Source organism: Tachysurus vachellii, chromosome 5, assembly GCF_030014155.1.
Source record: "Tachysurus vachellii isolate PV-2020 chromosome 5, HZAU_Pvac_v1, whole genome shotgun sequence".
NCBI lineage: Eukaryota > Metazoa > Chordata > Actinopteri > Siluriformes > Bagridae > Tachysurus > Tachysurus vachellii.
The window spans coordinates 14,930,764-14,947,651 of NC_083464.1; the positions used below are offsets into that span (position 1 = coordinate 14,930,764).

Below are 16,888 nucleotides of genomic sequence, written 5' to 3' on the forward strand. Positions count from 1 at the left end.
TCTTTCACACGTGCCATTGTAATGCAATACTCAGTGTTATTTACTTCACTTCTTAATGTTATGCCTGATTGGTGTATGTTATATATTTTCTATAAAATCTGTTAAACAAGTAATTGTGTGCACATCCCACCTTCTGGCAGGACAGGACAAAAGAAACTGCTAAAGTGAAAAAAATTTAATGTCCGCAATGTTTATAACTCCCATATTTATTAAATAATTAAAAAGCAAAGTTACGACCCTACTGGGTCTTCTTCAGGCCTTCTTAAATTATAAATATAATTTATATATTTTCTAGAAGCCATTTAATTTCATGTTTTTTTTTTTTTTAAATCAAGATAATGTTAATTGTTTGTAGCTTATTTCTGATTTCAATTTTTTCCCCTCATGATTTAAAAATGTCATATCTAAATAATGCTTTATATTTGGATTGTCACTGCTTTCTACAATGTTCAAAATGGCTTTTCACTGATTGTGATTGGGGTTAGTTTATTAGTATCAAGTTGTTACTAAGCATGACCCTAATAAACAATGATCCCATCTGATACACTTTGCTTGATGGACTTATTATTTCCTACAATATCTCAAGAATTACGTGCCCTGTCTGTGAATATAAACAGAAATATTAATTATTATTTTAGTCATTCTCTATTACTGGCACCTGAGTCTTATGATCAACTCTTTTTTATGTTTCAGCCTGTTGGATATCCACTTTAGCTCGATATTGTCATTCACCTGCTTGTTTTGTATTTACTCCAGATTATGGACTGTACTAAGAAAATCAATTTACGACTTAGCTGTTTATTTAATGTTTTTATGCATATTGTTCTGTAGCTCCCACAAAAAGTCCATAAATACAACATGTGAAGGTTTCTGTGATTCAGGGCATTTTACCTAGTAGTGTGATGTCAAAATAAGTGGATTAGGTATAATAATAAAAATATCTTCATCTATTCATAGATGATATCGTATTCACAGTTCATCAGAATTGTTCAATAAGTGCCTAGTATATTTTTTTATCTCTGTATTTGATTCACACCTATAATATCACAGACCGCAACGTCTCTTGGCAATTTTTGGCATCAGGAGGTGTGAACTGGTGTGAAACTGCTGATATAAAGGAGTTATGACAGCAGTGTGAATGGTGCTGCAGACACTTTAACCTTCAGAGACAGAGACAATACAGCTTCCCGTCTCTCCCAACCAGCTGATATCTTTATCTAATTTATATAAACTGTCAGGATCTAGCCCAGACTTTTTACTGGTGCCATGTGTTTTTGTTTACGTTTTGTGTTCACGTGCTTGGTCTTGTTTTTGTGTTTTGGTTTCTTTTCTTTTTCCTAGTGTTTCCCTGTTTTGTGTTTTTGTTTTATGTTCTTTGTAACAAATCATGTTTTTAGCTATCTTCACGTTTGGGTCTGAATTTTGTCTACGTTTTCTGACATAAACTGTGCTCTAACAAGAAGTGTTGTTTGTCCTGTAGACCCAGGTTGAGCTCTGAGTCTTAATCAGAATCAGAATCAGAATCAGAAAGGTCTTTATTGCCAAGTATGTTTCCACATACGAGGAATTTTTTCTAGTACAGGAGCTCCACAGTGTAAACATGTAGCAATGGTAAGACATGAACATATAAATAATAGACAGTTGTATGTGCAAATTGTAATATAAGTGTGCAAATTAAAGTAAAAGATGTGCAAATTCAAATGTAGATGTGCAAAATAAAATATAAATGCGTACTTGCAGACAATGCAAGAATAGGTATTGTTCTGTGTATGTTAATCATAGCTTTCTTGCCTTGTACCTTGCAATTCATCAACAAATCTTCCAATTCATTTCTAAAGTTTAATAAGCTCTGTAGAGGATATCAGAACAGACATAGAAAATTCTTTGGAACATCTCACAAGTTTAAAAGAAAAAACAAACAAACAAACAAACAAATAAATAAATAATGAAACATCACATTTTGATTTGTTTCATTTGTTTGCTCACGTGTTTGAGTAATATGTGTTGTGAGTAATATGTGAGCAACTCGTTCAAATACATGATTAGTTGAATAGTATCTGATAAATAAATCCATGTCCTACATGTCAAAATGTACTATTCATGTGAAATAAATCATCATCAAGTAAAATAATCAAAATGTAAAAATAAATCATGTGAAAAAACTAAGTAAGAAAATTACATGTACACATGAAATGTCTACAACGAGTGAAATATAACATTAGGAAATACTCGAAAGAACTACAAGCCACAAGCGTAAATTTCACATGTGCATCTATTCAATATAAAGTCAATGTAAAGGACACAAATCTATTTCAAATATGCAGGTGTTGTATTTTATAAACCTGTCTGTATTTTATTTTGAATTAACCTCTTGAGGAAATAAAGCAGTTACTCTACTTGTCTTAACACAGGAAATACATGCTAACATAAAATTTGTGGCGTTGTGTACAATGGAGATTGAATGTCTTTAGCCTAGGCCTTAATGGTATTTTCATAAAATGTGCTTGTGGGCTTGTGGGAAAAGCTGCTGTATTGAATAAATGTGAAGAAGAGGTTCAAATTCTATGCACTGCACACTGGTAATATCATTTAAAGGCAAAAACTATCTTCTACAAAGAATGGCTACACTCAGCAAAAAAGCATGTATTTCCTAGAAGATGCAGTTAAAAGGACATTTCTATGTGGACAAATAGAATGGCTGGAGGATAGAGTGTCATCCTGATGATGTACAAATCCAATATTAATACAAACTTGTAGACAACTTCACAAGCCCTGACAGAAAAGAACCACATTATCAGGTGTTATTTGGTCAAACAGTGCAATACTGTTACAGAGACATACATTCATATTGTTATTGATATTATTTATGATTACAATCATACCCGAAATCCCCCCGTTCTCTGTTGAGCTATATATGCCATGTCTTATGTAGAAAAGACATTATTTTCATTTACATTATTTACTGTCCAGTGTCACCCAAATGATGATGGGTTCTTTTATGAGTCTGGTTCCTCTCAAGTTTTCTTTCTCATATCAGCTCAGGGACTTTTCTTGCCTTCATCACCTCCGGTTTGCTCATTATGGAAAGATGTTAGAGATATATAGTAACTTAATTTTAAACTTTAATCTTTAAAATTTTTATTCAGTTTCTATACTTATTAAAAATGCAAATTGTGATCTGAGATGATTACTTAAGATGTTCACGCGACTATAATGAAGTTTTAATACACAACCATGAGTGAAATAAAATTGCATTAGGTGTTTACTTTCAGATTAATGAGTGTGCTTTCATACTGATGTATTTCATTGGCCAAATTCTGCTCACTGCTTTGTTATAGCAGTGCAATCTTGAGGGCCAGAATAGTTGATCAGTGAGATGAAGAGTACTTGGTCAAAGAGATGTGGAGTGTATTTAGCACAGTACAGATCAACAAAGATCTACTAGAGATCTACTAGAGATCATGAGAAACACCAGTGGAGTTGCAAAAATAAATAAATAAATAAATAAATACTCTGTGAGCATTGCTGTCTGGTCTCTCAAGGCAAATTAATCCATTCTTTTCCTAATTTCTGTCTTTGGCCCCATAGCAAAATTTGCTCCCAATTCATTACCATCTTGAAGCAGTTAAGAGTGAAATGACTTAAAGTGAAGTGAATGTGTATACATAAGAACATACTAGAATTATACACTAATTCTTTTCACAAGCTGTTTTGCAATGAAAGTAATCAAATCATTTCTTTAGACAGTGTACTTATATCGATGCTATGTGCGTGTATAAATCATTATAGGCTGATATTACACAATCATAGTAAGGTAATTACAGATTCAATAACTGCTTGTGTTTAAGTGGCTTGCACAAGTATCACATCATAATCAATGTACAGTAGCTTAAAGTGACTGATGGCTTTCAAACATTTTTAAACCGACTTGCAAATGACATAAACATACAACATGACTTATTTAAAGCACAAACACATTGATGTTTCCATCAATGAAAGGTAAAAAAAAAAAACGACCTACGGTTTAATGACTCCATTATAAACCCATATCTACTTCATATCACTTCCTTTAATTGACAGTGTGTTTTTCCTGTGTAAAAAGGCATCCTGTTTTTCACTGTGGGACACCAGTAACAGAACTGGAGATGATTATTATTGTTATTGTCGCTGCTGCTTTTTTCTTCTTTTTGTTCTTGGCCCTTTTTTATTCTGGGTTTCTAAGACTAATAGGTTGAATCTCAGACAAACAGGATATAAGAGGTAAATATTATATATAAGAGGTAGATATAAGTCTTGGCCTTATGCATGAAGACAGACCTCTCTGCAGTGTACAAAACCCACAGTGTAATGTGAATAGGAGAAGAGGAACACATCAGGCATGTTGATGTTGTTGTTATTCTCACATAGCCATTGTAAAGTGGTACAGTACATTCTAATGTGCATTTACGGTACAATAATTCCTTCGTTATTCACTTACTTGCATTACTAATTACCATCTCTTAACAGTCATTGTTCATGCAGAAGAGAGCAGAAACCATTTATCAGTCTAAACGTGGACATGCTTAGATGAAATATTAGTAGCAGAATCGTTTGAACTGTAATAATGATGAAATAGCATGAATCATTTAAAATGGCTTGGAATAGTTTATTTTATTATTACAACTTATACTTTATACAACAATAATATGTAATCAATATACTTCATTGAGAGATTTAATATACTGTATCTCCTAATATTAGTATTAATATGAACAATATCTGAGTACATTCTTACAAATAATATGTACTCCTATATTAGCAGGAAGCTAATATGGTCTAAACTATATGTCCCTTATTATACACACATTATAAAGTGCATGCATGATCATTACAGCTCTCCTGATGTTGTCTGCTCCCTTTTCTACTGTTTAAGCCCAGTTTCATCTAATATTTCTTACCAGGACTATATCACAAGCTATCTAATTATGCTTTAATTAATATTTACAAATGAATAATTATCTATAATCTATTATCCTACATTATAGCTAAAGTATCTTTGGCAAACACAGAATATGAGAATTTGCCATTATAAATATCAAACAGTTAATTAAAAGAGATCTCATTTCAGCAAGTGGGCCATAAAGTTCTTACTGTATACAACATTTCCAGGTGATAATGAATATTATGATTTATATGTTTTATACAAATGAAGACTATTTCAAAACTTATGTCCTTTTTATCTCCCTGTTACACTGCATTTAATATATAATTTTTTTTTACTTGAGAGTTTTCATCCGTTAATTCCATGCAACGCCCCTTTATACTGATTTAAAAGAAAAGTTTGCTTGTTTTCTTCTTCAAACCCAATATAAATGCTGCCAGTACTTATCCTATTCAGTTGCCAAAGATTCATATGTGATCCTTCCTTGCTATCAGCTAAGCGCACACTCAGCATTCACATTCTTCAGAAGTTTTTGCCACACAGACCTTCTTCATCACTTGCTTGTCTACTTCATTGTATCTAAACCTTTCTACATGATTTAAAGGCTTGACCCTCATTGTCGCTTCCCCTGTCCTGCTATTTCCTGCCTTTTCAGTCTCCCAGGTTGCGTCTTCTGTATGTGACGTCTTATTCATGCTTCTACCCCACAGTTCTCGGGGTTGTGTTTTGTTCAAGTGCTCAATCTCCACACTACTGTCCCCATAAACCTTTACCTGGGGCCTTGATTATGTGCCCTCAAGCTTTTAGGCCTGACCGTATCAGCCATCTTCATGGCCCTGGATTTAGCTCTCAGCAAGTTCCTGTGAATACAGAAAAATATGATGCACAACAAAATGATGCAGAGTCAACATTAAATGCACAGACAGTAATAGTACTGTAGACTGGACCATACACTAACCTGAGCAATGTCAGGAACTCAACATGAGCACTATTCACAGATTCACTAGAAGCCTTTATTCTTGAATCAGCATTGTTGCGGTTTTCCACAGCAGCATGGAGGTCTGAGTTAAGCTCTGATTTTTCCTGCAGTGGTTCAGAAAAGCTCCTCAGCAGGACAGCTGTGATATTTGAGCTAAAGACATGGTGAATCCTGATTAGGCACAAACAAGAAAACTAAAAAAAGAACAAGACAGTACTGAAATATCAAAAAAGGAAAGGTATTTATATTGTGAAAATGTTCCACATAAGATCTTAAAAATCTTATTAAGACAGAGTTCTGGCTGTTATATATTCTGCAGTATGTAGTATTTTAATGATTCCAATCAGTATTTTTGTTTTGTTTATATTGCTGTGTTAATACTGTACTATTAATATGTTAATGGTAACTATGTTATAACTAACTACTAACCAACTAACTAACTATACCTTGAAGAAAAGTTCTACACTGATTTCATTCTGATAAGGATGCCAAATAGATCAATATTAAACTGTGTTTACTAGTTTAGGGTATGTTTTATAATGCAAAAGTTGCTTTGTGTGCATGTGTGTGAGAGAGAGTATTTGTTTCACCTGTGGGAGCAGAAGGTGTTACAGGTTTGGTCAGCAGGATTGTCACAGAAGCAGCGGCCTGTAGATCTGCGGCGTCGGGCCAATGGACTACCCAGACCATACACAGTGGTCTTACTACAGACAGGAAAACCAACCAACCAACCAACCAACCATTATCTCTTTTTCAATGAAGAGCCTTTCATTTCACTAAAAATCTGTGTTGTTTTACCTGAATGAATTGGCTTTATGTCTGAAAGAATTTAACTTATATGGGGCATTGACAAAATGACAGCAGATAAGCAGCAACACCAGTTTACCAGATGTACCCGTTTTCTTTTTTGTGAAGTATAATATGTTTCAAAAATAGGTCACTTATTTTCAGAATGACATTAATTCCACTTCAGAGAAAGCTTGTGATGTTAATGGACACATTAATGGATATCTAGCAGAGTCAATGGACTGTACTGTAAGTAACTGAAATATTTTCAGATCTTCCACACAGAGTATGCCAATGTTTTATTGTTTATTCAAAAATGAATAAGTTTTTATAATTCTCTCATATTGTATTGTCGTTGCATGATTTAAATAAATTTACTTTAATACACATAATGATGATTCGTTAATTAAAAACATTAAACAGATCTCACTTTTAAGGCATCTTAAGGCAAAACATCCTTTGAGCTCAATCTTTCAGCTATAAAATTACAAAAGGTATAATTTTCGAAATTTACCTTAATGATGTATCACTAAATGAAAGTGAATTGAAGACAGGTAAATGCTGTGTTTGTGTGTTTGTGCTCACCCTGGTGTGTTCACCCAGACGATGTCCAGATGGCAGAAGTAGTGGCATTCAGAGTCCAGCTGATTAATGCAAGAGCATCGTTTGGTGCGCTGTCTATGTGGGACAATTTCAGCAGGCTGATTTTTCACAGGCAAACTGAATCCTAGAAGAATATGTTGGGAATCTTTTAACCAAGCACACTACTACACACCAAACTCATCCAAAGCCCAGCTGTGGAAAAAAACCTGAGAACGAAATCTTAGGTCTGATTTATTACATTATCTATTACATGTGGCTTTTTAAAGTATGTTTTCTTAAATTATCATAGAATTACTCCTGGAAAGCGCCTCTGACAGGATGATTTAGACAAATAAATTGGGCTAAATCTGTGTTTGGGATATTTTCCATGTCTGGCTTTCTCATTGTTGGAATTCTCTTTGTAAAAAGAGTTAAGACTCAGACTCAAAGGTTTACAGTGTTTGCTAAGCTCGCAGCTATCCAGAATCATGCAATAAACGTCAGTTATATCTGTCACCTCCATGAGCGTTGTAAAGTTTTATCTGCAAATAAAGCCATCAAAATATTTTACAACAGACTTTATCTTACTTTATCCACTATTAATATTAATCAATAATATTAATATTAATCAAAAAGTAAATAAAATCTAGTGAAAAATAGGCTATACCAAGTTCATGCAGGCTTTCTAAAAGACAATCTCCATTTAAAGACTTCATGCTTATATCTTTCACTTATTTTTTAAATTTGCTTCAAGTCTTTGGAAATTTTTTCACTGATGCAAAACAGAATATTCAAATGGAAATCTGTATTTTTTATTTTTTTTTTTTACCTTCATGAAGCACTGCAGACCAGCTAATAGAGAAGACGATGAAGCTGCACAGTGCCATTGCTTTTCAAATTTAGCTGCAAATGCAAGAAGGATCCAGTGAAAGGAAATAGTAGGATCAATCCACGTTCAGCTGCAGGTGGTTGTGTGTTGCTGCATCCTGTTTGGCCACACTTATAGTCACTGCTTCTCATAGTATGCCAGATCTGTCCCCTCCCCTTTTAGTTCTGACTATTACACAACTTCAGCTTCATCATGGTTGCCTCCAACATTCCAGGAATTTTGGTTGCCCTCTGCATGTGGAGGTCATGGGTGAGGAAGAAAACAGGGACAGCATAAAAAGATGGTGTTACGTACAAGCCTGTGCTTCCTGCTGAAGGCTTACAGTCAAATTCTCTATATCCGTTTATAGATATAGGTGCTAAAATCATAGGGAACAGATATGGATCATCTTAAATGGAGAAAGGATGATGTTGGGAAGCCAGCAGGAAACATGGGAGGATTTGTTTTTTGCATAAATTCTGTTAGGACAAACCAACCCCATGGAAAGCAGATAGCCACAGGAACATTTGGAAGATTTAAGCACATCTACATTGTGGTGTAGGTAGAGGGAGTGCAAAGCATTAGTATTAGCTTCCTGTGCCCTTCAGCAAGAATCTGAGCTTGATAATGAGAGATGAAAGCATCCACACATACTATGCTTGCATGGATAAAGGCACTCCTTTATCATAGTATTCACTGAGTCATAAATGTAGAAGATTCTTGACATGACATTAAATAGAAATAAAATGCTTGAGCTACACAGTAATGTTCCTGGTGACAAAAACAACCAAACAAAACAATTAATTGACCAGACTACAACCTGACATGCAGTGATATTATTACACATTAGCAGTATATGTGAAATAAAATATAAACTGTACGTTTTATCTGGCTAACAGTGACAATCCGGTGTTATATCTCTGGATATGATAAAATAGAATGGTATGATGACTCAGGCATTAGTGTAAAATTCACAGTTTTATCAAAAATCACTTCTTGGTGCTCTCAAAAAAATGGCAGCCTTAATTAGGTACTTGCATGATGGCTAACTGCAACCTGCACCTAGATAAAACACACGTGCTGTGTCAGCCAGATGTCAGCCAGGGAGCGCTTGCAAATGTAGCTTTCTAGCGTGGGATGAGGACACAGTGTCCATTGACTGCACTTTTCCAGCAAACACTCACAATATCTTCACAGCAGTACATGTGGGAGTCAAAAGCTGCCACTTAGATGCAAATGCAGTGAGGCACAAATCTCCCCACAGGCAAATTAGCATGATTTTATCACTCGTAATATGAAGATGAATGAGAGATTGAGACATGTTACTCATAGTGGATGACAGAATGGAAACCACCCTGACAGGGAAATAGAGCTAGTCATGAATCTGGTAATCCCGATTCAAATTAATATGTGATTTGATAGTGTGATATTTACACAAGCCAAAGGTTCCCGGATGGTTCAGCAAGATTTGCTTCAGTAGAATTGCTTAAATGTTCTACTATCTTATCAACAGTACAAGGAGCCAATAAAGCTGTAGGTTTTCATTCCAACTAAGCAGGAGTCATATACCTCATCAGAATTAACTGTTTAAACAGGTGGAGTTAGGCATGATTTACAATAAAAGCTAGCAGGCATTGAATGTATGAGGTCTGGATATTGGTAGAATATTCTACCAGAGGTTTCTCTAAGGGTCGGGAACTTATGGGTAAGGTTACATCTTAATAGCATCTTAATCCTATCACTCAAACAGAAAGATTGTTAGAAAGAAGAATGAAATATAAATGGAAAGGAATATTTAACCATGGAGTTCTGTATAATATATAATCTTAGCAGCACCATGTGGAGTTTGGGCCCATACTTAATGTGACATTTTATGTGAATTATAACATTGTAGCTTTATTGCTGGGCTATAACAAGCAACAGTATGATTTAGTACAGAAGGTGTGTGTGTAAGTGCTTTTCCTTTTTTATTTTTGGTGAGAGAGCATTTTTATATTTTGGTGGAGCAAATGTCTGACCTTTTTGTCCTCATGGGGACGCTGATTGATTGATTGATTGATTGATTGATTGATTATTTATTTATTTATTTATAAATAATTATTTCATTTGTTTGTTTATTTATTTAACAAAATCTTTTAAAGACCTCCTTTGAGGCAAATGATTTATTTACTTACTGAGAATCAGGTTAGAATTAGATTTGGGTTCAGTATGTTATAGCATTAATTAGCAGCAGTGATCAGTAGTCAGAGAAAGAGGTCACTTTTGAATGCAAGTCTGATATCTATAGTGCTCTTTAGTTTGCAAATTTTGTCACTCAGTATGTAAAATTGCTGAGGAGATAAATTAGACAGTATATTCTGTTACAGTGAGTCCTGTCTCTGTCTATGGTGTGCTACTTTAAAGAGCTCACATCATAAAATGTAACCAGTCAAAGTGCTTATTCCTTGGAAATCATCTGAATTCCTGCGCTCCCTCCTCTTCGTTCCTTTTCAGCAGCAGCAGCAGCAGCAGCAGCAGCAGCAGCAGCAGCAGCAGCAGCAGCAGACGATCCTCAAAGCAATATGGCAGGAATAATGTTTAACTAACAGACAATTAAACTAAACTACATTTTAAACTACTGTTTGATTATGTGTTTGAGTTAGATGAGAGTCTAAACATTTTAATACGAAGCATTACATAGCACAGCTGCATCAGATGTTATGAAATGTAAAAAAATATCCTTTTGAATCAAACTAAAAAAGAAATTACAAGATTAACCCTCCTGTTTTCCTTACCTGAATGCCTATGCAAATTAGGAGCACCGAGTCAACTTGACCTTGTCTGTTTTGACTGCTTATAAAAAATGAAGTATATATGATAGACATTTTTTTTTTCACCTTTTTAGTCTAACTTGTTTCCAACATATTAACATATATTTTGCAAAAAAATGTAACATTTGGTATAATAAACCTTATTTATATACAAAAATGCCAAATTTTTTAGTAAAAAAAAAACAAAACAGAAATTTTGAATGATTTTCACTATAGAGGCACAAAAGTTGATGCACAATTACAGGCTGGTATATTTCAAAGCCAGGAGATTGTTTTGAAACCATTTTGACCATTTTTAATGTCAGCCAATAATAAAACCTGTTTTGTTCCAGGTCAAATTGACTTGAATGCTTATAAATCAAAAATTATACAATTATCACCATTCTGTGTGATCAGCCTTACATTTGGTACTTTTGTGTGTGTGTGTAGCATCATTTCGGTAGATCATATTTTGCAATCTGCTAGGCAAAGGCATATCAAAAGTGTGAAATATTTACAAATATGTAGCTTTTTTTTTTCTGGAGGCCTAATGAAATGCAATGCCCTATTTGTATGTGTGTGCATGTGTGTGTGTGTGTGTGGTGTGTGAGTGTGTGTTTTGGGTGCGTGTGTTAGTGGACATTTTAAGTGTGAATTTTTGTGTCTGTATGTATGTTCATTGCGCTGAAAAGGGCAAAGGTGTGACCTATCGCCCCACTAAATGTGGCCGGGTCCAACTGACCCTGGAGGATCCAAAATGCAAAGTATACTGTATAGTGGTCCGAACACATAGTTCAACGAAAATAGACAAAATTATTTTCAATTGCAAAGTTCATAATTCGGAACAATCCTGGTAAATGTCAGGCAAATATGTGGAAGAAAACCCAAGTTATGACACATTAAACTTTCATTAAACCTTCCAGCAGGGTCAGATAGACCCGAGGAAAATACAAGGATTACACATCAAGCGGTTTTAATGACTTCAGTGTGTTGTTAAAAACTCATTTTGCATTTCTTACCCTATAGCTACAAGTTACGGATTTATACACTGCAGTTAATTAATTACAAAGATTAAATCAGCTTTGACTAAGTTCATTTTTCCCATGAACTCATTACATTAATTGTGCAGTGACATTAGCAAAGCACACATACACCATTGTGTCAGTGATTCCATACTATCCTGCATGAGGCTTCCTCTCCTGTAGTGTATCTTATTGCCTTTTTTCCAAGGAGCTTTATTTATCTTTAATTGTGACCTCCCTAAGACTCCCAGATTTCAGCAAACAGCCTAATCACTCTCCTATTCTCCTCCTCCTCCTCCTCTCTGTTCCAGAGCGCAGCTTTTTAAAAATAGACTACTGTCGATGCTGGTGATGTTTCCTCACCACCTTTTTGTTCATTTTGTCTGGCCTTTTGTTATTCATATTTTTGCTTTTAAAAAAAGTGGGTAGAGATCTGCAGAACACAGAGAACACTGGACTGTTTCATAACTTGTTTGGGGGACATTTAGAAAGCTAATGAATATATGTCTGTATAATCATCTCATGCTTCACTTTTCAAAGGAGAGTACCATTGTGGGCATCTATTAAATATACACTATATCTACAGCCTTCTCAATTGCTGTTTTACTTGCTGTGATTTATGACACAACATTTCATGAGCCACACTAATAAAAACTCATATATTGTATATATTGATATCCGTTGAAAACATGAACATTTTTATCCTGTGAATGTATCCTCTCAAGTAAAGGAAGAAATAATGATATATTTAGGACCAGTCTTGTGAAGTAATGTGAAGCCAGTGAAGTAGACTGGGTTTGGGTTCAGAAATATGATCCACTCTGATTCACATGGAAAACGGAACACAAGGTACGAGGGCTCATAGAATGGTTTAAAGACTATGACAATTACATGTTACATCCTTTGCACTCATTAGAACACCTATAGTTCAGATGTGTTAAATAGCTTATAGAAATCATTTTTTGAAGAACAGTGTTTATTCCTCTTCCAGAGACTGTTCTGGCTTACAAAGCCACATTAGTTTCTTTTTTATTGTAATATGTCACCTCTCTATATGATCTGTATAAACACTGAATATTGTAGGTGGAGTAAATCTAATAGGAATCACAGCTGACCCACAGTTACACTTCTTGATTGATTTAGTCCCAGTCGTATACATGGTGTTAAAATACGTTTATCAATTTTATAATGAAACTGTTATTGAGTATCTTATTCTCATACTTTTATAACATAGCTTTAATTAAAACACATGGTTATCCTATGCTAGTGGTTGTGTACACTGGAGAGAGACGTTGCTACAGTCACTTTTCAGACCCTATTAGCGGAACTGAAAACATCTTTTTTATAATGTAATTGTTTTTTATTAGGGGCAAGCTTTGGCAACAATTACAAGGTCAAATCTTTCCAAGTCTACTAATATGTACACTTACTCAATTACCCTTGTTTTTCAGGTGTATGTTTTTTTGAAGATTTTTATTATACTTTTAATTCTGAGTTGTTTTGAATCCTCTTTGGATGGTTGAATCATGGATCCCATTAGTATGAAACATAAACCTACCAATATTCTCTCTCTCTTATGTGTGTGTGTGTGTGTGTGTGTGTGTGTGTGTGTGTGTGTATATATATATATACACACATACACACAATGACCACATGGAACATGATGGTTTAGGGTTTAGAACAAGAGAAAGCTCTGCAGTGCTAAGGCCTTACAGGGCTTGGTGGTGACATGTAAAAATCTGACAATAAGATATATTCAGTAATTCCTGGTGCACCTTTATTGGTTCAGGAATAATACATACCTGTGACAAATTTTGGAAGGCTCTTGATACATCCAATCCCATAGCTGTTGACCAACTTCATCACCCTGTCCAGTTTCTTTAATTCAAGTCTTCAGAACAGAAATATTCTTCAAAGAAATTTGTAAAGAATAAAAATTTCATAAAAAAAAAACAAAAAAAACCTTTTCCATATTTTTTTCAAATGGCAATAAATATGGGTCATAAAGCTCTTATCTGTACACAATATCATAGCATATCTTGTTATCTATATAAAAAATATGACTCAGTGCAATTTCATTTCTTTGCACTTAATCTCAGACTTCAGTACATACTGCTTTCTTTTACCCTGACTTGCATTTAGAAAAACTCTATTGTACAAATACCAACTGAAACACAAATCATATATTTATAAAATAATTCACAACCCTTCATCTTTACACTTCAAGCAAGAAATCCTCACAGGAAAGGCACACAACTATATTTTGAGTAATACTGGTACAAGGGACAAGATATTGGAATTACTCTTGGTTTAAGTATTCAACTTGGTCATTTATAAATGTTCATAATCAGTTAATATTATGAAGTAATTTACATAGACATTTAAATAGATACATTAGGATTGAATGTAATGTCAGTAAATACTCAAGGACAGAACTGATCGGTTTTACAGAAACATTGTTTTGTCCAACGGGAAAGTGCATCGTATTTCAATCTTGAATATTGCAAAAACAAGCATATACCAAGATACCAACAGTATTGAAAAGTTGTATAAAAATGTATCATTACAAAAAAAAAAAATAAAATAAAATAAAATAATAATAATAATAATAATAATAATAAATCAATTGATTTTGAGATTAAGCCCCCGGGCTATTAAGTGCTATCTGGGTTGCTATCCTGACTCTGATCTGACTGGACAGATTTATCTTCTGCAGTCTCTTCTGAAGCTGGTTCATTTTTGGACTGGCCTTCTTTAGGCTCCTCTGGCTCTGATTGTTCACTTTTTTTGTGTGAGGAGGCCCTGGATCCCTTCTCAGAGCCTTCAGAGCTTCTCTTGTCTCCTTCAAGCGTATCTTGGCCCTCTTCTTGACATTTCTCAGAAACAATGGCTTGAGTCTTGGAGGGCCATAAGCTGCCATATTGTTTAATATACATTTTTTTGTTTTGCTCACCGGAGTCATATGGTGGAGAAGATTTGGCTGTTGTGGAGCTTGTAGCAGGACAGTGCAGCCCTAACGGCCTGGATTCGTGTTCCAGGTTCTGTGTCCCACTGACACTCTGGCTTGTTTCAGAATGAATGCTCCATGGTGTGCTCAAGGAGCTCTTGCTTAGGGAGAATGTGAACTCCTCTTTGGGAGAGCTGGGGGATTGGGTGGATGAGGACGCTCGCTCTAGTTTGGGACAGGATCTGGGCCTAAGCTGTACCATCTGGATTCCTCCTATTGGAATCATGTGGTAAGGCATGCGGGCCTGCTGCTGTGAATGTAAGGGAAGGTGGCTGAACATGCGGTCCATAGTTCTTGACGGGGATGGTACATGGGTAGGCAGGTCAGTGTGAGGGAAATGTAGGGCAGAGGGCACCAGGCTGGCATGTGGAGGGCTCAACCTCTGTGAACTCTGTGCAGTACTGGGTGTACTTGGCCTCTCCTGTAGAGGGAGACATTTGAATACAATCAAACTTCCAACACTTTTTTTATATTCATGAAAATAATTAATCCAGACTAGCTTTTACCATCACTCAATTTTTTTCAAAATTATACCGCTGATCACTTAAAAAGTTTTTGCAAGGCTACATTATGAGAATTGAAAAACGGTTCATTTAAGACATGTCTAACCACAGCTCAGATTTAATTTCAAGAACAGCAATAATGTCAGGAGATCCAAAATTCCACTACAGTATTGACAAACCAGCAGATGGTTTAAGGTCAACCAAACTTGCAGGACAAAATAACCATTTATCTCTGACTGCTGATACTAAATTTCATTTTTGTTTAATTCATTTTTTATTTGTAGAGCTCTTTACAATCAACATAATAAAAAGCAGCCCAAGGGAAATCTGGATCAAGATCTGTAATGAGAAAGCCAGAGGCAGCAAGGATAAGAAAATGCTCCTTTGATGACGAATAAATATTGAGAGGAACCAGACTCAAAAAGGAATCAAAATGAATAACGATATTATGCTCATTACAGTATAAAGATATATTTACAGTATAAAAAGACAAACAATACTAAATGTGTTGAAATGGTGCTATCAATTGAAAAGTCACATGCATCCCTAATTCATGTTCATGAGACTCACCTGGCTTTCTCTGGACTTAGTGCTTGTTTCCCAGTGGAAGTGTCCAGGAGAGCTGTGTGCTCTGTGCTGATTTTTGATTGGCGCAGGGGAGAGTCGTGCTCTGGAGCTCCTGTAGCGGGAAGGAGAAAGAGGTCGAAGTGGGGAGAAAGACCTGAGCGGGGATGCTGTGAGAGGAGATGGGCCTCTCTCAGGAGATGGGGAAAGATGTCGACAGGGAGACGACAGTTCCAGCCTTGGTGAGACACTCTGAAGAGGCGAGCCTTCACTAGTAGGCGAGAAGGTTTGTGGAGAATGCTCCCAGGCCTTCGAGGAGAACAGTGCCCTCTTGCTGTCTGGAGATATAGAGTGTCCACTCCTCCACGCCTGGACAAGAGAGAGCTGCTTTTCTCCTTCTTCTTTTTCTGAAACAGTAAGGCTTTGGGGACCTGTCTGTGAGCCCGGACAACTGTCTGACTGGTGGGTATCTGTAGAGCAGGATGAAGGTGCATCTTCATGGGAGGACAATTCCTCCTCTTCCTCCTCATTATCATCATCATCCTCATCTTCAGAGTCTTCAATGTCCGAGAACTGATGCTCCTCTTGATCTTCTGACTCATATACTTGCCCCTCACTGGTCCCTGACACACACAATATGTGTTGTTAAAACAGAGGTGTACATTTAAACTACAATGTAAACACACTGGTAAAGGTAAATAATATGCACAGATGACTGAGCCACAGACAAATGCATTTAGACAAAGCAGTGCAGGTATATTACAAAAAACCTCATATAGTCGGACAATAAATGTTCATTAATTAATTAAATAAGTGTGTTCAAACAACTGTGTTGTGCCTACTCCATTCATGACTATATTTAAAGCC

The 16,888-nt window shown here is 35.5% G+C and overlaps 2 protein-coding genes across 4 annotated transcripts in view; both read right to left on the reverse strand.

Annotated features, from left to right (window-relative positions):
• Positions 1–5,128: 5,128 nt before the first annotated feature.
• LOC132845729 (endothelin-2) lies at positions 5,129–13,860 on the reverse strand. 2 transcript variants are annotated; one of them, XM_060869951.1, is made up of 6 exons: positions 13,750–13,860; positions 8,098–8,171; positions 7,272–7,413; positions 6,491–6,604; positions 5,880–6,053; positions 5,129–5,781 (listed from the first exon to the last, which is right to left on the reverse strand). In XM_060869951.1, the coding sequence occupies exons 2-6, from the start codon at positions 8,153–8,155 to the stop codon at positions 5,691–5,693; spliced, it is 579 nt and encodes a 192-aa protein (XP_060725934.1). In that variant the 5' UTR covers positions 8,156–8,171; positions 13,750–13,860; the 3' UTR covers positions 5,129–5,690. The 2 variants fall into 2 exon arrangements, with proteins under 2 accessions (XP_060725934.1, XP_060725933.1); XM_060869950.1 differs by having other exon boundaries at positions 5,880–6,071.
• The window catches only part of LOC132845728 (transcription factor HIVEP3), a 49,413-nt gene continuing 46,223 nt past the window's right edge, over positions 13,699–16,888 (reverse strand). For both annotated transcript variants that reach the window (XM_060869948.1, XM_060869949.1), the window contains 2 exons: positions 16,028–16,644; positions 13,699–15,375 (listed from right to left, as the gene is read on the reverse strand). In XM_060869948.1, the coding sequence (XP_060725931.1) occupies positions 14,602–15,375; positions 16,028–16,644 (1,391 nt within the window). In that variant the 3' untranslated portion in view covers positions 13,699–14,601. The remainder of the gene's footprint in view (positions 15,376–16,027; positions 16,645–16,888) is intronic.

Bases quoted from the DNA above. Each gene is read 5' to 3' on its own strand.
- LOC132845729 (XM_060869950.1), bottom strand. From the start codon at position 8,155: ATGGCACTGTGCAGCTTCATCGTCTTCTCTATTAGCTGGTCTGCAGTG. The intron at 6,072-6,490 runs GTGAAACAAATA...GTGCCTAATCAG, and splicing joins AACACCTTCTGCTCCCACAG to GATTCACCATGTCTTTAGCT. The intron at 5,782-5,879 runs GTTAGTGTATGG...CTGTATTCACAG, and splicing joins GAGTTCCTGACATTGCTCAG to GAACTTGCTGAGAGCTAAAT.